This window comes from Lactuca sativa, chromosome 2 (genome assembly GCF_002870075.4).
Source record: "Lactuca sativa cultivar Salinas chromosome 2, Lsat_Salinas_v11, whole genome shotgun sequence".
NCBI lineage: Eukaryota > Viridiplantae > Streptophyta > Magnoliopsida > Asterales > Asteraceae > Lactuca > Lactuca sativa.
The window spans coordinates 32525346-32548838 of record NC_056624.2 but is presented as its reverse complement, the minus strand read 5'-3'; the positions used below and the strand labels follow the sequence as shown (position 1 = coordinate 32548838).

General features: G+C 40.5%; 1 protein-coding gene across 1 annotated transcript; it reads left to right on the top strand.

Moving 5' to 3' along the window:
- On the top strand, nt 1–17210 carry LOC128132288 (uncharacterized). Its single transcript, XM_052768802.1, has 6 exons — nt 1–84; nt 207–435; nt 574–791; nt 1103–1194; nt 16555–16633; nt 17154–17210. Exons 1-6 carry the CDS (start codon nt 1–3, stop codon nt 17208–17210), a joined length of 759 nt encoding a protein of 252 aa, XP_052624762.1.
- Nucleotides 17211–23493: the final 6283 nt, after the last annotated feature.

The window sequence follows — 23493 nt, the reverse complement described above, 5'->3', positions numbered from 1 at the left end:
ATGGTGTGGCGTATATTGGGAGGGATTGCCACCTCTCTCCTCTTTTCAGCCTTCGAATCATGGCTTGTTGCTGAACACAACAAGGTGAGATATAATATTACATTTCTAAATACACCCTTTATATTGTGTATGGTTCTAATGCTCTTGTTTTGATGCATCTGTAGAGAGGTTTTGAGCAATAATGGCTATCAATTACATTCTCTAAGGCAATATTTCTTGGGAATGGACTGGTTGCCATTTTAGCTGGTTTATTTGGAAATCTTTTAGTTGGTTCATTGGCCATGGGACCTGTTGCTCCATTTGATGCAACTTCAATCTTTCTTGCCATTGGAATGGCCATCATCATATCATCATGGACTGAAAATTATGGTGACTCATCAGAAAGCAAAGATCTAATGACCCAATTCAGGGGTGCTGCTATTGCAATTGCATCAGGTCTCTCTCACTCTCTCTCTCTCACACATATACAGGAGAAGCATGAAGAATCCAAAGTGGCAATCTTGTAATTATGCATACATATCATTCTGCCTTCTAAATTTGGACCTAATAGTTTCTTTTTTTGTGTAAAAACAGATGAAAAGATAGCATTATTGGGTGCAATACAATCTTTATTCGAGGGTTCAATGTACACTTTTGTGTTTCTATGGACACCTGCTTTAAGCCCAAATGGTGAAGACATTCCACATGGTTTCATTTTTGCTACTTTCATGTTATCTTCCATGTTAGGAAGCTCTTTAGCTTCTCGGTTATTAGCACACACACTGACATACATTGATATTGTGTTGTGTTGTGTGTGTGTGTATGTATATATATATATATATATATATATATATATATATATATATATATATATATAAATGTATAAAATAAAGATTCACTTTCCACTCGGACAAAAATACTCTTCCGGATTGTTCCGAATTATTATGACCATTTTGCCCTCATAGGAATTTTGACATTAACATACATGCACACATTTCTTTTAGTGTAGATTTTGTCGAAGAGAAATGACAACAAAGAAGATAAGTATCTCTTGTTGTTTGTATATATACACTTTTTCTTCTTGTTTACTAACTTAAAAACTATATAAATGTGAAAATTGAAGGTTCACACACTGTTAAAAGGATTGGAAAAGATAATTGCAAGTGCAGATATTCCAATGTTCGTCTGTGGTGACTTCAATTCAGTTCCAAGAAGGTATGTGTCATTTCTGCTACATTTGTTATGTGTGTTGTGTGGCCAACAAACATCTGTTTTCATTACTTTGGTGTATGTAATTATTGATCCACAGTAAGTCCATGGATTTACTGTGTTTTTGGATTGTCCTATAGGTAGCATCTCAGCTTCTGATTAATTTGGTGTACTATTTTGGCAGGTTGATCTCTAGGGCCTGCTAGAAGGATTAGATATTGCAGTTAAGCATCTATCTAAGACTTCACGGCAAGGACTTGATGAATATAAGTTAGCAATGTTTTACTTGATTTGGACATGAACAAGACTCAAGCAAAAGCAAGACTCATACTTTGGCATGGCTAGAAGCTTTGGAGGAAACAAGACTCAAGCAAAAGCAAACACACAGAGAGTTGTTAGCACATAGTAAGCTAGATAATGCGATTGTATATAAATTCTACTTCTCTTGAGTTCATTTCTTTTATTACAATTACTCAATATTGGAATAATTATTTGTATTTGACATATTAGTGAAATGAATTATCTTTGTTACTTATGGTATTTTATTTTGTATTATGAGATTTTTAATGTATTATTTAATTTGAAAATTAGTAAATCAATAATATAATATTTTTTTTAAAACATTTAAAATTATGATACGCAAAAATGTGTGTCATCTTCATTTATGACATGGCCTTTCTTGACAGGGGCTTTCTTGATATGCATTGCGTGTCATTAACACGTGCGTCGTAAGGTTACGACACGCGAATGCGTGTCGTCTTCCTTTATGACAGGGCCTTCCTTGATACGCATTGCGTGTCGTAAATGCGCGACGTAATTGTGCGTCGTAAATCCGCGTCGTCTCTCTTTATGACAGGGCCTTCCTTGTCGCGCACTTGTGGGTCGTCTGAGCCTTTTACGACGCGCAATGAGCGTCGTAAAAGGTTGTTTTTCTAGTAGTGCCGGTACACGACTACCCGATGCTCAAGTTTAACGGGGTTAAAACTTTTTACCCGGGTGAAGTGGTTGAAAAGTAATAGAACTATATTTTGTTCAACGGGAGTAACATTTAACTAGTTATATTTACTTATATTAATTATGACGGGATTAAAATAACTTTTAATCTATGAAGATCGATTAGATCTTGAACAAGTGTATGAATATAAAAACAGTAAGAACGCAATAAAAAGAACAAAACAAGATTGAATCAAACGAGTCGAATGATTAAAATAAAATCCTCAGAAGAGCTCGATTAAGAACATCAACTGTAGAGGATTAGAAGATTACAAGAACGATTAAAGAAAAATGTTGTACTCTGGATGAATCGCTATATCGATAATCTCTAAAACGTTAACCTAATATGCATGCAAGCATTAACTTATATACAATACATAAAAGGCTCTCGGTTGGACAGGCCCAAACCGGAGCGTACATGGCTAAACTATCGAGCCCAAAAGACGCAACATCAAAATAAAACTTCAGCCCAACAATCTCCCCCTTTGCGTCAATTTGGAGCGAGACCTTCACTTTTTACTTGGGCCGGCAGCTGAAGCTGGTACCTTCTTCTTCACGGTGTTAAACAGACACTTGGTTATGGAGAGGATGGTCTGTCTAAACCGGACGTACCAATTGATCATATCATTGAAGTACTTGATGTCATCAGCCGAATTCTCTTTACACCGCTTGATAATTGATAAGACGTGCTCCAAGCAAGATGTGGTGTAAAGGTGCTTGTCAGCTAAAGAGAAGAGACATTTCTGTCCTTCGGCTCTAGTGAACATCACTGAGTTTCGCCTCGGATCAATCTTACCCATTTGCATTTGATTTAGATCACTGGCCGATCCCACAGGTGCGACTTTCGGTTTCTTCTTAAAAACTGTGGCGACCTCCTGATCCATTAGGGCAACCTCCATGATATAGCAGGCCAACATCCTTTTGACATGGTCTATGATGGGACCATATTCGGCTTCATTTGTCAGAAGGATATTGTATAAGACAATCCAATCATGAGGATTTAGATTGGGCAGATCTGCCAGGGAGATAATGTGAGCAGTTCTTGCTGATCCACGAATGAGCTTGAACTTAACGTTTGTGAATCTCCCCACTGCATAAGGCTTCAGCACCCGAACGCTTACAATCTTCTGGGCGCTCCAGGTAAGGTATTGAGGGCGAGCGGCCTCCAGGTAAAAGTCAATGAGCTCCCTGTCAAGCTCATCGTTCGGATGCGGGACTTCAAAAATATTAGAGAAGGCGTGGAAGATGAACGCCTTTCAAGTCAGCAGCATATCAAATTGCGAATCGATAGTGTTGTTGCAGTCGAATGATATAATCGGCTCGAGCCATAATATGCTTGGAGTTTCTATGGCCTCTTTTATCATACGATCCCTGGTTCAGGCAGGGAAGAGCATCTTTCGGCTCTCAAGGAGATTGTGGGCTTCCTTTTGCTTTCGTTCGGCTTCTTCAGCCTCACGCGCCACACGACTGGCATCGTCTTCAGCATTGCGACTGTTCTTTCTTTTTAACATGTCAGCAATGGTCTCCTTGTCTTCATCTTCATCTTCATCTCCTCCCTCAGCTATATTTTTGCCCTTGTTCTTCACACCCGAACCCGAAGCATGATCAGCAGAGGGTGGTTCGGTTGTGTGAGTAGCTTTGGAGGAAGGAGGTGGTTTCAATCCCTTCTTCTCATCTCCCCCTTGTTTCGGAATGGACACGAAACTCGGTAGGCCTTCAATTTTGCTTAAAAGGTCCATGGCCGGAGAGAGTTTTTCAGCGAGGGTACGCCTCACCGAATGGTTTAGGATGGGGTCGTGTGCTTCCAGGATGTTTGATAACGCTGCGTGGACATCCGAAACACACGTCTTTATTACCTCCCTTTCGGATCGAAGAGCTTCCAATTGTTCTTGTGAGTTGGAGAGTTCCGTGCTCTTGACCTTAAGGGCGGTTGTCTTACTCGCCAAGACGTCCATCAAAGAATTTTCAGCTGCAAGATCCTCTTGTAGCTTTGCCAGGCGGGCATCGATGGAGGCACGAAGTGCCGAGTTGTCGTCGCTGATATGTTGTCTGAGTGTAGCGAACGAAGACAGCTCCGTCGAGACGAACTTGGACAATTGTTGAACAATCGGTTCCAGAGTTGTCTTAGTGGCGTCGGCGCTTTCCTGCAAGGACTTCAGCAGGACGGAAGCGTCGTTGAATAGTTTTTCGACTTTTTCGGTCGCAGCCTCACAGGCTCGGGTGGAGGCATCGATTGCAGCAGTTGCTGAGGCCACCGAATCATGTTGAGCCCTGGAGAAGGCGTCAACGATCTTTTGAAGGGCAGCTTCAGACAGAGATGACTGCTGGTTGGAAGAGGAGGCGAGAAGTTGATCAACCTTCTCGTTAAGCTCTCAGAGATGCTTCTTTGTCACTAGAGCATCATCCTCCTCGTCACTTTGAACCTGAAACGGAATATAGTAGACCGAATCGAAGTTCATGTGATCACCACCAAGGTATTGATCGTCGCCATCGGAGACGTCTTCTGGAGATTGAGGTGGTGGTGAAGCTGGGGGTGTTATGGGTTTGGTTGGTTCAGGTTGAGTGGGTGTTGGATTAGTTTCGGGTGGTGGTTGTGTATGGGTAGGTTCGGTTGTATGTGTTTGAGTTTGTGGTTCGGTTACAGGTGGGGTTTCGGTAACTGGGGGTGTTTCGGTTGATGTGGTGAATATGGGTGGTGGTATAGGAAATGAGGTTGGGGGAATAGTGGGGTTTATGGTGGGAATGGAAATAGGAATAGTTGGTGGAGGTGAAGGAACTGGGGATTGATGAGGTTCCATCTCTGGGGTTGGGGACCGAGGTGGTGTGTTGCCTCGTTGAGGAGAGTCATCTCCTTGAGATCCTTCAGAGTCCGAACTTCCACCCTCAGATTCTCTTGAAGAAGAGGGAATCACAAGCTTTCGCTTCAGTTGGGTCTTCCTCCTCTTCGGCTGTGGGGACTGAGCAGCCTTCGGTTGTTTCCTCTTTTTGGGAGAAGGGCCCTTTGGTGCTTTGGCCGCTTGCTTCCCTTTTTCACCCTTTTTGCCCCTGTTGGTCGGTTTGTCAGCATCATGGATCGATCTGAGCATATCCGGTGTCAGTTCCCTGGGACCAGTTGGCCTGAACTCCTTGATCGTCTGTATTAGTCTGCTGTCAGAGGGCACATCTGCATACATTGTCTCCGGGATGGAGCCAATGAAGGAAAATTTTGATGCATCTGAGACGATGATCTTCTTGGTATGGAACGTACCAATAGAAGACATCGATGCACCATCGGCAGTAGGAACATTAAACTTGTCCATGGCCCACCTTGTAATGAAGATCCAAAACCGGGCCAACGACACCTCAGAGTGTCGGGATGAGGAAGAGAGGCTCTGAATCAGCTGTTGCCATAGGACAAACCCATAGTCCAGGTTTATCCCGTTGTACACCCCATACATTATCGAAAGGAAAAGACGACTTGCACCGTCAGATCCTAAGCTCCTCTCTGATAGTCCCTTGAAAAGAACTGTAAATAAACCATTCCACTGGGGCGGCAGACAAGATTTCTTAAACTTGGCGACGGAGGTGAGAACCTCTGTGTAGCCAATGTTGTACAACATCCCAACCAGAATCGTCTCCGGGTTAACTCGCGATGGGTCAGCAGCAAACCCTAGCATAGTGCAGAAACGGGGGCGAGAAATGGAGGTCTTGTGTTCTGCCACTTCAAAGAATACCCGGTCGACGGCCTTGTCGTAGTAAGCCGTCGCATAGACCTGCGATAGAGCCACCATAGGCACAGCAAGCTGGGAGTACTTGAGGCATTCGATGACCGGCGACATGTAGGAATCATACGCCAGTGGGTTAAGATCAATGACTAGACATTGTTGGGGTCGGATGGGAAGAATCTGTGAAGTTGCATGAACAGAAGAAGATTCAGCCATTGTTGCAGGTTTGGAGAAGAAGATGAACGGGAGAGTGTTTGGGAGTATTTGTGCTTTGGAAATTATGGAGTCATTAAAGAGGTAAAAGGTGGTGTTGACGGCTTTTTATAGTGGGTGATAGGAGAGAGAAAAATCGTTTCAAATCTCTTATGGAAATACGAAGCGGGTTTTTTGAGTGACTGATTGGTGACAGTTGGGGCGTGCGATGATCACATAGGAGAGATAGTGTCAGTTTCCTAGGATTATGCCGCCCAATAAGCGCCGGTTCAGAGAGAGGAACCGTTTCCATTTCCACACGCGCCTTTGATGCCAGAGTGATGACGCTTCAATATCGCACACGCGTCCTTAAGTGTCAGAAAAAGCGCGGCCGTTTCAAATTCACGCGCCCTCCTTTTTACCGTCGTTTGAATTTTTATCCTTTTAACTCCCGCTGAGTCAGCAACCTTTCATCTTATCCCTTTTAAACGACATTTTTAGAATTAATGACCCACGTGGATAGTTTTTGACCACAACTTCATTATTAACCATCCAGTAATAATCCAGCCTGTAAAATAATTAGTAACGGAATTTTGGAAAATCTAGGATTTTCGTGCAAAGAGTGTAAAAGAAAAAGAAATAAAGCAACTCTTTTTAGGATATTCTGTGATGTCAATAATGACACGAAACTGATGATCCCGGGCACGAATCTCTTCCTTCAAGGTCAAGAGAGACCTCAAAGTGTTAGTGTGGAATCCCGTTAAATTACGATCAAACACTTATTAATAAATGTTGAAAGGCTTCTTTTAATTAGGCTAATTAAGAGTGGTTTCGCTTTGATTCATCAATTCTATTCTTGATATAAGAAAGAAAGTGAACAAAGTACTTGTGAGACCGGTGTAGTCTGTTGAACAAGTAGGTAGGAGTTGATTTTGTATTGGCTTGAATAAATATGAAATCTCAGATAAAAATTTAAAACTGGATCCCTTGGGAAGAAAAGTTATGGTGTGTAACAATTTCATAGGAATCACGCAAAAGAAAATTCGAGATTTTATAAGGGTACATTCGTTAATTCTTTGGTGAAAGCTTGAGCAAATTAATTGTTCACCGTCAATTCTTTGGTGTTGAATTTTGGGTTTTACTCAGCTCGTAGTGGCACGAAACTAAGATCATAAACACAGATGTTGTGTAACCATAAACCTCAGTGGTAGTTTCTGAGAGTCTCAAGGGTTACGTTGATGAAACGAATGTAATGGAGAAGTGTAATGAGGATGGTGTAAGAAAACATAGTACCTCTGCTGCGAAAATAAGGACCAAGTAGGAAACTCTTAACTCATGTGAGAAGAGAGTGAGGTAGCTCACGATTAGAATAAATGTGTTAGCCTTATAGGGAAGACGAGGTTTGTGTATACCAGGTCATGAAGGCTATTATTCAAAATCTTATGAGGCTTGGGACGCATACAGCAACATGCTTCTAGGGACACTTAAGTAGTTCATCGATGATATCCCCATAATCAGACAAACACACAAGAAGAAGTAAAAAACATATTTTTAGAGTTTTTGAAATTTATAAAGAAAATAAAAGAAGTTAAAAAAAAATAAGTAGAAAAAAGAAAAAAATAAGACAAAAAAAAACTTTTGAAAAAAAAATGAAAAACCGAACCCGAACGTTCGGTTGGTCTCGGTTGGGAAAATGTTGAAAAACCGAACCCGAGCGTTCGGTTGGTTTCGGTTCTAGAAAATTTTGAAAAACCGAACCTGAGCGTTCGGTTAGTTTCGGTTCAGGAAAATTTTGAAAAACCGAACCTGAACCTTCGGTTGGTTTCGGTTCAACGAATTTTTTAGAAAACCGAACCCGAACCTTTTGTAGGTTACGGTTTTGGAAAATATTAAGAAACCGAGGAGTTTAGACATGGAATTTGAAAAAAACTTTTTACACAAAGAAAAAAAAATTTGTACAAATAATATACAACACAGAAAAACTACCTTTGAAGTAATGAGCGAGTCAGATGGTTGAACCGAACCCGAACGTTCGGTTGGTTTCACTTCTTACGTTTGAGGTTGAGAGGTAGTGTGAGGTACTGACTCTGATTCCATCATACCTAGCCCTTGCAATATTTTATTGAATGATGCTTCTGGAAGAGCTTTGGTAAAGACGTCAGCCAGTTGATCAGTGCTTCTTACGAAGTGAACTTCGACATTTCCATCTTCCACATGATCTTTGATGAAGTGATACCTCAGTGCTATGTGTTTGGTTTTAGAGTGTTGCACTGGGTTATGACAGATCCTAATTGCACTTTCAGAGTCACAATATAGTGAGATCTTTTTCATATTGAGTCCATAGTCTCGAAGTTGACTTTGGATCCAAATCACTTGTGATGTGCAGGATGCAGCGGCAATGTATTCCGCTTCGGCAGTAGACAGCGACACACACGTTTGTTTCTTGGATTGCCAGCTGACCAACTTCCCGTCAAGGAATTGACAGCCACCAGTTGTGCTTTTACGGTCGAGTCCACATCCTCCAAGGTCAGCATCAGAATACGCTTGAACGAAGAAGCCTAAGTTGGATGGATACCATAGACCTAAGGAGGTGGTTCGCTTGAGATAGCGTAGGATGTTCTTCACTGCCAGCATGTGAGGTTCGCGTGGGTTAGCCTGAAATCGAGCACAATAACACATAGAAAACATGATATCAGGCCTGCTAGCAGTTAGATACATCAGTGAGCCTATCATTTGACGATAGAGCGTGATATCGACAGCCGGTTTGTCTAGAGATGGGGTAAGGTTGGTGCCGAATGCCATTGGGACTTTGACTTTTGAGTCTCCCATCATGCCGAACTTCGCTAGGAGAGTCTTCGTGTAAGCTTCCTGATTTATAAAGATGCCTTCGGGTCCCTGTCTTATATTTAAACCAAGGAAAAAGTTAATAGGACCCATTGAGCTCATTTCAAACTTAGTCTCCATCAACTTTCTGAATTCAGCTGTTAAGCTGGGATTTGTGGAGCCAAAGATGATGTCATCGACATAAATTTGTACTATCATAAGGTGGTTACCTTCCTTTTTGCGAAAGAAGGTTGGGTCAACCGAACCTTGTTTGAATTTGGACATCTTTAAAAATTTTGTAAGCGTTTCATACCAGGCTCTCGGAGCTTGTTTGAGACTGTACACAGCTTTATCCAGAATATAGCAATGATTTGGATACTTTTCGTTCACGAACCCACGAGGTTGCTCCACATACACAGTTTCTTCGAGTTCTCCATTGAGAAATGCACACTTGACGTCCATTTGGAAAACCTCAAAGTTTTTGTGAGCAGCATAGGCCAGAAATATTCCAACAGATTCTAGCCTAGCTACTGGAGCGAAAGTCTCTTCATAGTCTATCCCTTCCTCCTGACAGTATCCCTTGACCACCAGACGAGCCTTGTTCCTTATGACATTACCTTCCTTGTCCATTTTGTTCCTAAAAACCCATTTGAGACCAACAACCGAAGCATCTGGAGGAGTTGGAATGAGGCGCCAGACCTTGTTCCTTTCAAACTCGTTCAGTTCGTCTTGCATTGCTTGAACCCAATCAAAGTGATCGAGGGCAGTGTTCACTGTCTTCGGTTCAACTTTTGATACGAATGAGTTAAACATACAAAACTCAACCTTTCAAAATAAGGATGTCTGTTTTGCCTTCAGTTGAGATCGGGTTAGAACCTTTTCAGATACATCACCAACTACTTGAGAGATAGGATGATCTCTGGTCCATTTGATAAGAGGAGGGTAATTCGGACCAAAGGTTGGGTATAGTTCAGCGTCGATCATTTCTTCTGGCTCAGATTGGCTATCGTAATCAAGCGTCATATCATCATGCTCCCCCTCAATTGATGAGTCTTGAGAAACATGAGGTTTAGGGTTTTCTTGTGGTGCTGGACTTTCAGGCGTTGAAGCACCTTCGTTTGGAGGGGCATCTTCGGTTGGAGAGGCACCTTCGGTTGGTGAAGGACCTTCGGTTGAAGTTGTAGAGTTTGGCTCCCCCTGGACTTGTGAGTTTGGCTCCCCCTCGACATGAGAACTTGGCTCCCCCTCGACTGAAGCATTATTGGATGGAGATTCTTCAGTGGCCGATTCTCCTTCATGCATTCTTCTTGCAGCATCTTCGACAATCTGCTTCATGTGATCAACTTTGTTGTCAGCTGCACCTACTTATGAGAGAGAAGCTTTTTCCGGTTCGTCAAAGAGTTCCAGAAATTTCTCGTATAAATTGGCGATCGAGACTATGACTTGGCCAGTTTGAGGAAAGATTTCCGCGGCAGTGTCTTCTATGGCCTGTAGCTTCTTGACATAGCTATCGTCAAAGGTCACATAGTATGTCTCTTCAATCCTTCTTGAACGTTTGTTTAGGACCCTGTACGCCTTGGATGTGAGTGAGTAACCCAGAAAGATTCCCTCGTCGGCTTTGACATCAAACTTGTTGCGGTGTTCTTTAGAATTAAAGATAAAACACCTTGAGCCAAACACATGGAAAAATTTTACATTGGGCTTTCTGTTGTTTATTATCTCATATGGTGTGAGCGTGAATCGCTTATTGAGATAGGACCTATTCTGTGTAAAACAAGCAGCAGAAATAGCGTCAGCCCAAAAATAAAGAGGTAAGGAGGCGAAACTTAGCATAGTTCGGGCAGCTTCACACAAGGATCGGTTTCGTCTTTCGACTATTCCGTTCTGTTGTGGTGTGTAAGGAGCTGAGAAATTGTGACTAATTCCCTTTTCTGCAAGAAACTCTTTAAACTCCCTGTTTTTGAATTCAAGACCATTGTCACTCCTGATGTTGCGAACGACCTTCTTGAGCTGGACTTCAATTTGCTTGATAAACACTTTCAGCTTTTGAGTCGCTTCAGATTTGAGCTTTAGAAAGAACACCCATGTAAATCGTGAAAAGTCATCAACGATAACAAGAATATACTTGCTACCACCGATGCTTTCGATAGATGAAGGACCACACAAATCGATATGAAGCAATTCGAGTGGTTCAACGACTTTTGTGTTGATTACAGATGGGTGACTTTGACGACTCTGCTTTCCCATTTCGCATGCAGCACACAAATGCTCTCTGTCGAACTTGAGCAATGGAAGACCCCTAACATGACCTCCAGTGACAAGTCGGTTGATATCTTTGAAATTGAGATGAGAGAGTCTTCGGTGCCACAACCAGCTTTCGTCGGATTGAGCTTTTGATAACAGGCATATGGCTGGGTTTCCTTTGATGGGTTTCATGTTCAGAGGAAACATTTCGCCTTTTCGCTCTGAATTTAGAATCACTTTCTTTGTCTTTTTCTCTATGATTTCAGAACCTTCATCATCGAATGAGACTTTGAGACCTGTACCTCCAACAAGCTGAGATACACTGATGATGTTGTGTTGGAGTCCTTCCACATAAGCCACCTTATTTATAGTGAAGTCTCCATTTGTTATCATCCCATATCCCTTTATGGTGCCGAAAGAATTATTTCCAAATTTGACGTTGCCACCATTTGCAAGAGATCTGTATTCCCTGAGCTCCTCTTTCCTCCCAGTCATGTGACGTGAGCAGCCACTGTCGATATACCATTCTTCGTCGAACTGCTCGTCACTTATAACCTGCAAAAATTAAGCAGATTTAGGAACCCAAAGTTTCTTGGGTCCATGTGAGCTTTTCATGGGAACAGGAACAGTAAGAGAGATATCAACTAGATATGTTTGTTTTATAAGAGTTGTTTCATCTTTCTTTTTAATAGTAAACACTTTTATCTTATTAGGATGGGATGTGTTCGGTTTGGACTCAGGTTTAGATTCATTAATCTTCGGTTTCCCTTTTGTTCAGCGGATGGATGAGATTGTTGAGAACAGACAGAATTAGCTTTAGAGCTAGATCGAGATGAATTGGTGGAAGTGGAAGAATTAGAAGAACGAGGAGAGTTAGAATGAGAGGTTTTGGATGGAGAAGACTTCCTGGCTGGTGACTCTAGGTGATCCTTTTGCTTTTGATCATTGGAAGGACTGACCCTAGAGTCTTGTTCTCTTTTGACTTCAGAACCGAACCTCTGCGTTCGGTTGGAGTTGTTCTTGGAACCGAACCTTTGGTTTCGGTTGAAGTCCTTTTCAGAACCGAACCTTGGCTTCCGGTTGTTATTTTCTTGTGAACCGAACCTTGGCTTTCGGTTGTTGGAACATTCAGGCTTTCTTACAGGATTGTTTTCATACTTCAGATTCTTGTCTTGGTGTGAGTAGTATGCATTCTGGGAGTGCCAGAATTGTTTCCTTTCAGAAAGGTTTTTCCTGTATCTTTGGTTCCTTTCTATCTTCTTATTTCTCATCTGCTTAGGTTGATGATGAACGTTCGCTTTTGTTTTTGTTGTCTCCTTGGCAGGTTCCTTTTGAACTTCAGGAGTTTTACATTGAGCCGAGGGAGCAGAGGGAATATCCGAAGAAGATCCAGTTTGCACTGAGGGAGTAGAAGGAATGTCTGAAGAAGTTCCACTTTGAGCTGTTGGAGTAGAGGGAATGTCTTCTTTTGCTGAACGATCATCCTCCTGAGGAATATCTTTCGTACCACTAGTACTTGGCTCATTGAAATTATCAGGCTTGTTCAATGGTTCAGGGATGTACCTTCCTTTGCTCATCCAGGAGGTTCTTTCAGACAAGCCAACGGTTTCGTTTGCATTATCAATTGGAGCTTCCCAGAAGTATTCATCACAGCCATCAGCATTGTCTTCGTTAACAATAGCTGTGAGTTCAGCTGTTTGATGTTCGGTTACTCCAGTCACCTTGTATACTTGATTCGGAGTGGTCCTTACCTTTTGATACACAACAACTTTTTCTACTAATTTCGGGGACTTTTGTTGAGACAATCGAGCGAACTCCATAGAATTTCCAGAAATTAGATTTTTGTGGTTTTCAGTTTCGCTTTTAACAAATTCTGAGCAGTCAACCGTGTCCTCTACAGAAATTTCACTCATGTTTTCGTCCTCGTTAAGCTCAGATGCATTTTCAACATCAATTTTGTTTTCTGAACTTACATTGGCGTTTAAAGAGTCAAATTTTTGCATGGTTTCGGTTCTCAATTTAAGTCTGTCATTTTCGTCCAAAAGATTTTTGAGCATGTCCTTGTAGTCTTTGGATTTAATGAAGGACTCAATTTTCTCCAGTCCATACATGTAGGTTGGATTGACATCATCAGACGATATCACACTCTCACAATTGTAGGCTTTGGCATCGATTTCATCCTCCTTAAACTCTAGGAAGGGCAAAATCATGCGATGGATCTTTTGGCCTATCTCACAGTCCAAGTGAAGTTGAGTAATATTGGAATATAAGCGTTTAGCAATTAAACAAAAAACATTTCGTTGTTTTAACAATTTTATATTGTCTCTCTGCAAATAAATTTTTCGTCTTTAACTTTAACTAATTCCGAATCTTTTAACTCAATCCACATTCGCCGCTCCTCACTCTTCGACGCCACCCTGCTTAATTGATCAGTCAGGTTAGAATTGGTGACTCGAGTTTGAGTTAAGCTACTATCTAAATGAGAAATTCTTGTATTAACATTTTTTAGTTCTTTCTCATATGAGGATGGTGGTACTTTAGATGAAATAAAAACAGATTGTACCTTATTTATCAGTTCATCGAGCTCATTGAACTGCTAGCTGAGTGGTTTGGCCGTAAAGCACATATCCTCCTGTACCTTCGGTCCATCGCTTCCTCCATCGGTGTTGTATCCCCTCATTTGAGATACGTCAGTCACCATGAAGCATTTTCCTCCACTGCTTTCCTCCTTAGCCACATACGCCTTTCCATGGGTAGGCTTCCTCACTTCTTCGTCTTCTGAGTCAGTAGACCAAACTTCAGTGCTACCGAACTCGTTATCATTAACCGAACCCTGCACAATAAGAGCATTAATAGAAGGGTTAGCGGTAGACTTCTCCTTTCTCAACTCATCCAGTCTCTTCTGTAGCACGGCTTCTTCATCATTTCCATCGTCCTTTTCAGCCATCTTTTTAAGAACACAGTCCTTAGCATAGTGGTTCTTGCCACCACAGTAGAAACAGCTAACTCCGGAATCGCCATCTGCCTTCGGTTCCTTCTTGGGCTCCTCAGCCTTCGGTTCATTGTTCACCTTTTCAGAGCTGTAACTCCCCTGCCAGTTTCGGTTTTTGTTGCTGGGGAATCTTTTCTTTATGAACCTCTTAGGATTGGTCACCATCATGGCATAATCCTCAGACGTGAGGTCATATTCCTCCAAGTTGAGCTCTTCATCCTCCATCACAACTTTACTTTTAGATAGGAGGGCCAACGAACCAAGACTGGAAACAACGTTCTTCTCTTGTACCACAATATTCTCTTGGGACTTTAGAATACCCACCAGTTTCGCCAAAGAGTATGATTTAAACTGCTCATGGGCTTTGACTGTGGAAACCACTGGTCTCCACTCAGACCTCAGTCCGTTCAAGAAAGTAACCTTCTGTTCAATAAGCTTCCTTTCAATGTCGTGTTTGATCATCTTGCTGAGAAGATGATTGAAGCGATCAAACGTCTGGGTCACCGTTTCTTCGGCCCCTTGCCTGAATTCTCCAAACTCAGATAGAAGCAAGGTTTGGATAGAATGTTCAAGATCTTCGTCTGTGGAATACAGTTCGCGAAGTCTATCCCAAACTTCCTTCGCCGTCGTGCATGAGCTGACCAATCTGAATGTGTCGGACTGAAGGGCGAATCTGATCAACCTTAACGCCTTAATATTGCACTGGAATTTGTCTTTTTCATCTTGTGCAATGTCTTTCACGTCCTTTAGCAGATCATTGTACTCCTTTTGTGTTTTAATGATTCTAGACGTAGCAGAATGAGAAAACGGTCCATTGATGATGGCTTCCCATATGAGGTACCCATTATCCTCCGATCCAATCACGTAATCTTCAAAGTGATGCGCCCATACTTCATAATCATGGGTGTATAAGATTGGAATCTTTGTCGTCGAACCGATGCTGTTAGAGATATTAATAGGGTTTGATTGCGTCGCGTCCATTATGATCGTAAAAACCTATTCAAAGATCAGACTTGTAATAAAGCAGATTAGGGCAAAACAATAAATATTAAGATACGTCAATTAAGATGACGGCTCAATAAATACTGATGATTGCGGAAAACCCTAATGGAAATCTTTTTCACAGAAAAGATGTGTATCGATTACACAGCCTCCTGCTCTGATACCAATTGATGGGATTAAAATAACTTTTAATCTATGAAGATCGATTAGATCTTGAACAAGTGTATGAATATAAAAACAGTAAGAACGCAATAAAAAGAACAAAACAAGATTGAATCAAACGAGTCAAATAATTAAAATAAAATCCTCAGAAGAGCTCGATTAAGAACATCAACTATAGAGGATTAGAAGATTACAAGAACGATTAAAGAAAAATGTTGTACTCTGGATGAATCGCTATATCGATAATCTCTAAAACGTTAACCTAATATGCATGCAAGCATTAACTTATATACAATACATAAAAGGCTCTCGGTTGGACAGGCCCAAACCGGAGTGTACATGGCTAAACTATCGAGCCCAAAAGACGCAACATCAAAATAAAACTTCAGCCCAACAAATTAATAATGACAATAAATAAATGGATATCTATTTATTGACAACTCCAAATATTACGGAACTTTTTATAAAGTGACGAATTCCGTTAGCGAAAACGGGATTATGTAACGACAATAAATTTGGGTTGTCACAAATACCCATGCTGTAGACGCTGAACAGTGTCAAAAATATGAATTGAAGTCTTTATCTGATCACTTAGAGTATGTTTTCTTAGAGGAACATAAGCAGAAACCAGTCATCACTACCGTTGATTTAGAGCCTACGGAGAAGGAGAGTTTAGTTGAGGCTTTGAGAAACAAAAAATACAATTGCTTGGAAGATTTCTGACATCAATAGCATAATCCCCTCTTGTTGTTCACATAAGATCAATCTGGAAGAAGGCAAAAAACATGTGGTACAACCTCAAAGAAGATTGAACCCAAAGGTATAAGAGGTGGTAAAGAAAGAAATAGTGAAATTGATGGATGCCAAAATTATCTATTCCATGTCAGATAGTCCATGGGTGATCCCTATTCACATTATACCAAATAAGGGTGGATGATGGTAATAACAAATGGCACTGATGAGGTCATTCCAACTAGAATGGTAACCGATTGGTGGGTGTGCATTGATTATCACAAGTTAAATGATGTCACTTGCAAAGAAGATTTTCTTTTATCCTTTATAGATCAAATGCTCGAACATTTATCGTCGGATGCCTTTTGGATTATGCAATGAACCCTCCACTTTCCAAAGATGCATGGCCACCATTTTTCAAGATGTGGTGGAGTAGTTCATGGAAGTCTTCATGGACGATTTTTCAGTTTTTGGTTACTCTTTTCATGATTCTTTAATTAACCTTGATCTAATGCTTGTTAGGGTGCGAAGAGACCTACTTGGTCTTAAATTGGGAAAATGCCACTTTATGGTTACAGAGAGGATTTTGTTAGGACACAAGGTATCTAAAGCGGGGATAAAGGTGGAACGGATAAAGATAGATATAATTTCGAGGCTGCCACCTCCAACAAACGTGAAAGGGGTGTAGAGTTCTTTAGGTCATGCAGGATTTTACCGTCGTTTTATTGAAGATTTTCAAAAATAAAAAGACCTTTAACTCAATTGCTTTTAAAAGATGCTAAGTTTAATTTTTCTAATGATTGTTTATATGCTTTTGAAACATTAAACGAGAAATTAACCACCGCCCCAATCATGATTGCCCCGAATTGGAACTTACCCTTCGAGCTTATGTGTGATGCTAGTAATTATACCTTGGGATTCGTTGAGGACCAACGGTTTAAAACCATTTTTAACCAATCTTGTATGCTAGTAAAACACCTAACCCGGGCCCAAGAGAAATACTAGACAACTAAGAAAGAATTATTGGTCGTGGATTATGCTTTTCATAAATTCCATCCTTATTTAATTTTCTCCAAAAATATTGTGTTTATTGACTATTCTGCTTTGAAATATTTGTTTAGCAAGCAGAATGTGAAGCCATGACTGATTCGATGGGTGCTTTTACTTCAATAATTTGACAATGAGATCAAGGACAAGAAAGGATTAGAAAACATGGTGGTCGATCACCTCTCAAGATTAGAGAACCCGAAGCTTGAATAATTAAAAGAGGAAGAATTCGAGGATATTTTTTGTGACAGGGACTTGATGGTAATAGCGAGAGAAGAATCATGGTTCGCAGACATTGCAAACTTTATTGCAAGAAACTACCTTCCAAGAGGTATATCCCATCAACAAAAGAAGAAATTCTTTTCCAAGGTCAAATATTATTTTTGAAATAACAAAGGAGTGATGGAAATTGCGAATAAAAGAAAGAGTATGTGGGAAAATACTAGGATAGAGGTTGAGCAGTTGGCGGTTATCCATTGCATGTGCCCACGTCGTTGGTTTTCATCATGCCAAAAGTTCTAAACGTGATGGTGGTGATGCCAATGTTATTGATTTATCGGATGATGCAACATGTGGTGGTGAAAATTTAGTTTTTAAGGGTGGCCAACAGGGTGGTGATTTTTCAGGGGGAGCATTGTCTAATTCTAAGAAAGTGGTCTCTAGTGGTAAATATGATAGGGGTAAAGGAATCGATGTCACAGTGGTTAGAGTTCATAATGATGGTGGTTTTTCAAGTGAGGGGTTCTTCTCTCTTGAAGCAGTCGGTACATCTGTGATGGCTAGCGATTGCAGCTCTAGGGACTGGTTCATTCTGCAGTGGAATCTGAGTGAGGATGCTAGTGTCACCCCCCCCCCCCCGGACCAGACGGCGGAAACGTCCGAGGTGGGTGACTTCATTGTGCAGTATCATAACAATTGAATATACATGAAACCGAGCTATCTAAACATCATCCGTTGAGATAACAAACTTACATTGTTTACATATTGAATTCATTCTTCGAGTTACACAAAAGATACGTAAGTAGAAAACTTCAAACTACAGCTAAATGATCTTGCATCAGTGTCCCTTGTTACTTGCTTACTAGATCCCTGAGAATACAAGTCGTTTCGAAAAGCGTCAACTAAAAAGTTGGTGAGTTCATAAGCATTTTTGAATAAAATTGTTTACACTTGTTTAAAATCGTTCTCGTTGTACTTTCAGAAAACCCAAAATTTTCTTTGAAGTCTTGCCTTGAAAATCACGGATATATGTGTGCATGTCATTACTTTTGTTCATCCTTATCAGGAGTGATTTTGAAAAGTAGTGTGATTTGTAAAAGCGAGCTGTGTCCAAGAATAGTTCTTTTGAAGAGTAGCAATCAACCGTTTCAAGAAAAATCCCTTATTTTCAAAGAGAAAACATGGTTAAAAATCTTGCTCCTCTTATCAAGTAAAATTGAGTGTGTGCGTTCTAGTTTATCGTTATCTAAGTCGTAGAAAAATCGTTTTCTCCAGAAAATCCTATATTTTCTGCTATTAAAATATTCGTAAGTTCTTGTTTATGGTTATCGAAATCGTAGAAAATCGTTTTCTCCAAAAAATCCTATATTTTTTGGTATAAAATATTTGTAAGTTGTAGTTTATCGTTATCAAAATCGTACAAAATTTTTCCATAGAGTTCTACGCTTTTTACTTTGTAAAATATCAGTATTTCAACTCTATACTTGTTAGGTGAAAGAATCAACATGGCAATTGTGGACATTCTACGCAACGAAAAAGGACAGTCAACACAACAAATGCGCACCATCACCTATCACGTGTAGGACGGTCAACACAACGTGCCAAAATTTATTTATGAGGTTTTCCCTACATAAATTTCTAGTTAGTATAACATATTCTAGTGAGTCGTTATAACCATACTAATTTGACGGAGTGCCTGTTTTGGCGTTTCTCACGCGCCCTCGGTTTGGAAAAGACATTTGTCACCCTAGACTGGTCTGTCTAGCTGTAGCGAACAACGAAGGTGCGGGGTGTCAACCCCATATAGATCTATACACAAATTCTCGCTCTCCCTCCAGGAGACTCAGGATATAACTCCTTACAGGACTTAGACGTACACTAATATTTTTATATTTAGGTAGTTTTGAGATTTGTCTGGCTAGAATATTAACAACCCGTTGAGCAATCATTAGAGATTCATTATTTGTTAGATAAATAATGAAACTCGTACTTATTCAATAGAAATATCGCTCTCGTTCCATATCGTTGATTGTGCTCGTTAACTAGGTGCTCGTGTTCATTCCTTTTCCTTTATTGAAAAATAAGTCAGTTTAGTCAAGAGAAAAAGTGTCAAGTTATAATTTATATAAATTTATAACTACCGGTTATGACACGCATTTTTTGTTTTATAACATATAGAACATTACTTATGTTCTTGGAGGTTTTATGACAACAGCTTATGACATGCAAATATTTCTGTCATAAAGGTCCTAGTTGTATAATTTCTTGTCGCAAACTTTTATATCGAATATTTATAAAATCCCCCTGATAGTTTGCAATTAGTTCACAAAGTTTCCATTTTCGAAAATTACAAGGAGTGGTGTCCATGTATCAGGATCCCTATTATACTTTTAGCTCTAGACATGAAGGCATTGATAAAGGGGTTAAGTTGGACATACCCAATAGTTGGGAGGCTTTTTGTATAAATTATCCTCTGTTCTTTATGAATTTAGAAATCCTTTGTTCATGAGTATATTACTAAATAATAATTTAATAATATTCACACACATACAAGCATACATATATATGTAATCATTTAAGAGTTTAGGAAAGATTTGACTTGTACTATCCCCCAAAAAACATTAAAACATTGAAAAATGTGGGGTATGAAGCTCACCTTGAGTTGGTTGAGGAGTTGTTTGGAGTTATGGAGTGAAGATCTCAAGCTTAAACTCTTGTTGAGATGAGGAACTTCCCTAGGAGGGATGTTTTCCTAAGGATGATCATCATATATTATTATGAATAAAATAGTATGGATTCATCTTGAAATATTATAAAATATTGGATGAGTAGAGGTATTTACCTTAAAATTTCCCAGGGAGAAGTTGAGAAATTTCCTTTCAGCAAGATCCCTTGTTCTTGCTTGAAGATGAGTTTTTGAGAGAAAATGGGAAAAATGAGAGAGGATGTGGAGTCTAAACTACCACACTGTCGTTGCTATGGAGAATAAGGAAAAGGAAAGGAATCTTTGATGCATGGGGATCTGGTGGTCCAGACATGGATAATTGGTGGGTAAAGCATGAAATATTGATTTGTATGGGAAATGAGGAATTTCATCAAATCACAAAGTCAATCCTTTTGTCCTTTTCTTGATTTAGGATAAGGTTTTCCTAAATCCCAAACATTTATTTTTATTAAAAATATGCTTAAAATAATTAATTTTAGTATAAAATAATGTTTTTAGGGGTCTCAGTTAAGAAAAACACGAGTTTGGTGTGATTCCCGACCCCAAAATACCTTCAAATGGTGAAAAAGTCCAGAATAGTCCAAAGTCCGGAGCTAAAAGGTGAAATCCGAAGTCATATGATAAATTCTGAAGTTGTAGTTCAAATTCCGGAGGGGAGGGTACATCCTGCGAGGGTCCGAAGTGGTTGGCAAGGAGGTTCTAGAGCCAACAGGAGAGGTCCGGAGTCATTCTCGGATCCGAAGTCAGAAGCGAAACCGTCCGGATCAGCTTGGAGGTCCGAACCGCCCACATCTCCGGAGTCAAAAGGTAGTTCCGAAGCAACTAAGGGTCCGGATGAGAGGCTTCCGAGATGAGCTTCCTCTTGGCTGCCTTAGGAGACGTTCCGGACTAAGAGGTTCAGGACCAAGAGGAGTCCGGACCAAGAGGGTCCTTTTGGGGTTTCCTCTTTCGGTTTTGAGTTGTTTTCGACTAAGGAAGGTACTTAGGTAGATTTGAGAGAGATTTGAGATACACAGAGAGATTTGGGAGAGATTTCACATACTTGGAGAGATTTTACATACTTGGAGAGATTTGGGAGAGATTCACTATACTTGGAGAAATTTCGCATACTTAGAGAGATTTGGGAGAGATTCACTATTTTTGGAGAGATTTGGGAGATATTCACTATTCTTCGAGAGATTTTGCATACTTAGAGAGATCTGGGAGAGATTTCACATACTTGGAGAGATTTAGGAGAGATTCACTATACTTGGAGAGATTTGGGAGAGATTCACTATACTTGGAGAAATTTCGCATACTTAGAGAGATTTGGGAGAGATTCACTATTTTTGGAGAGATTTGGGAGATATTCACTATTCTTCGAGAGATTTTGCATACTTAGAGAGATCTGGGAGAGATTTCACATACTTGGAGAGATTTAGGAGAGATTCACTATACTTGGAGAGATTTGGGAGAGATTCACTATTCTTGGAGAGATTTCACATACTTAGAGAGATTTGGGAGAGATTTCACATACTTGGAGAGATTTGGGTTCCAACACTATATGGCTCCTTAGGAACTCATATTGAACACTTAGGTGTGTTATCATAAGTCTCACAATAGTCCTTGCTTACTTGAGGGTGAAATTCCCTAGCCAAAAAGGCTGGTTTTGACATCATCCCCCCGTTAGAGGGAATTTCATCCCGAAATTCTTTCTAAAGATAGGGTCATGAAAGTGAAAATAGGTGAGAGTACCTTTTGAGTTATTTGGTTTTTGTGTTCCCAGGTGAATACCCGGCTCATTCCTAGCGTTCCCTTAAACCATCACCATCGGGATGCGTCTTTGTTTTGTGTGCTTAACCTTTCTATCCATAGTTTTGATAGACTGATCAACTATTAGGAGGTTCTAGTCCACTAAACCTTGTCTAGTGGGACTGAAAGTGTTTTTGCTTGACAGATCCTCTCTAGGTTCGACACATGGAATGCAGGATATAGGTTACTGAACTTGGAGGATAGTTAGAGTTCGAAGGTTACCGGACTGATTCGTGCGAGGATTCTCGAATGGTCTGGTGCATCGGGGAGTTAGTTTACCTTGCCTTTCAAATTGAGTCATCCTTCCATGAGGGACGATCTTTAAGAATACCCTGATCCCTTACTTGGGATTTTGAGGCCTTAACGTGCTATCTGTATAGTTCTATTGTCGACTTATACGATGTTTGGGGGTCGTGCTCGGGTTTTGACTATCCTTTTTGTGGTTTCCCGAATTGTCTTGGGTCTAGGGAGTGTGCTATTGAGTGTTTGTCATCTTGCCGGCTGGGTATCTCCCATCTCAGCCTAATAGCGGATGATCTGCACCTCTGGCCACACAGGGCCTCGAGGGGTCCAACTCCTATGCTCGAGTGGTAGTTATTGTTATATGAATACTCGATTAGAGGGAAGTGGGCATCCAACTTTGTCAATGTCCACTACACATGCTTCTCTTTGGGGTGTGGGTTTGTATTTACCTTGACCTCGACAGGTGGATTTTTATAGAGTTTCGGTGGTCTGACACTTGTGAGTGTTGAACACAAGGAAGGTGAAATATCCTAATCTGGGTTTTTGGTTAATCGGAGACTATGAGTTATCGGGCCCTTTCTTGGTGAGACCTTTTGAATGGTCTTCTAGGAATTGGGACCCTGGTGTCCTAGATGTAGAGTTTTCTAGGTCTTAGGAGTTGGTACTATGGTCACCAAGGTTGAGTTGGCGTGATATAGTTGACCTTATGAGTATTAGATTATCTTGGGAGTTTTCTCCCTAGGGTCTTTCCAACCTAATGGTAGATCGGCCTTTGCAGTTCCTTGCTGTTGATTAATCATGTCTCTAATTTGGGGTAGGAGTATCGATCCTTGAGGATGGGTTTTGTTTGGCTTAATCGTAGCCGATGGTTCTTATGTCGATTTCGTTTTTCTCCCCTTATGAGTTAGACAAGTGCCCCTGTGTTTAGGGACTGTGTCTGATGTTTCCTTTACATAATATGTCGATCTTATGATCAGACACTATTCGTTCTTGTGACTGTGCTAAGTGGTTTCGTGTGTTAGGTCACTGAGGTGATTCTAGGAATTGAGGTGATTCTACCTCTGCTTAGCACATGGTTGAGGTTTTCTAAGAGATTTTGGGAATCTCTAGAGGAATTTTGGAAGCCCTTTTGGATTCATTTTTATGCCCTTTGCTCCTTGATTTTTAATCTTTGCTGGGGCTAGGGAAGGGCGTGGTATTTATTATGCCAGAACTTAGGTGTCTAGTGGATAGGGATTTCGTCGTTACCGACTGAATGAGTTTTGTTATTCGGTTGCGCAAGACAAAAGTCTATTTTCAAAGCTCGAGGTTTGTAAGGTGAGAATCAAGCATATCCGTGTCAACTGATGGTGTTGGACTCCTTGTTGTTACATCGATTTGAGGAGTATTGGTGGTTACGAATGACAGGGTGTTTTATGTTCAAGCTCCTATCATTA

Excerpts from the sequence above, each read along its gene's own strand:
- LOC128132288 (XM_052768802.1), top strand. The coding sequence starts at position 1 with ATGGTGTGGCGTATATTGGGAGGGATTGCCACCTCTCTCCTCTTTTCA. Across the intron at positions 85-206 it reads TTGTTGCTGAACACAACAAG|GCAATATTTCTTGGGAATGG; the intron begins GTGAGATATAAT and ends ACATTCTCTAAG. Across the intron at positions 16,634-17,153 it reads GGATTTTGTTAGGACACAAG|CAAGCAGAATGTGAAGCCAT; the intron begins GTATCTAAAGCG and ends ATATTTGTTTAG.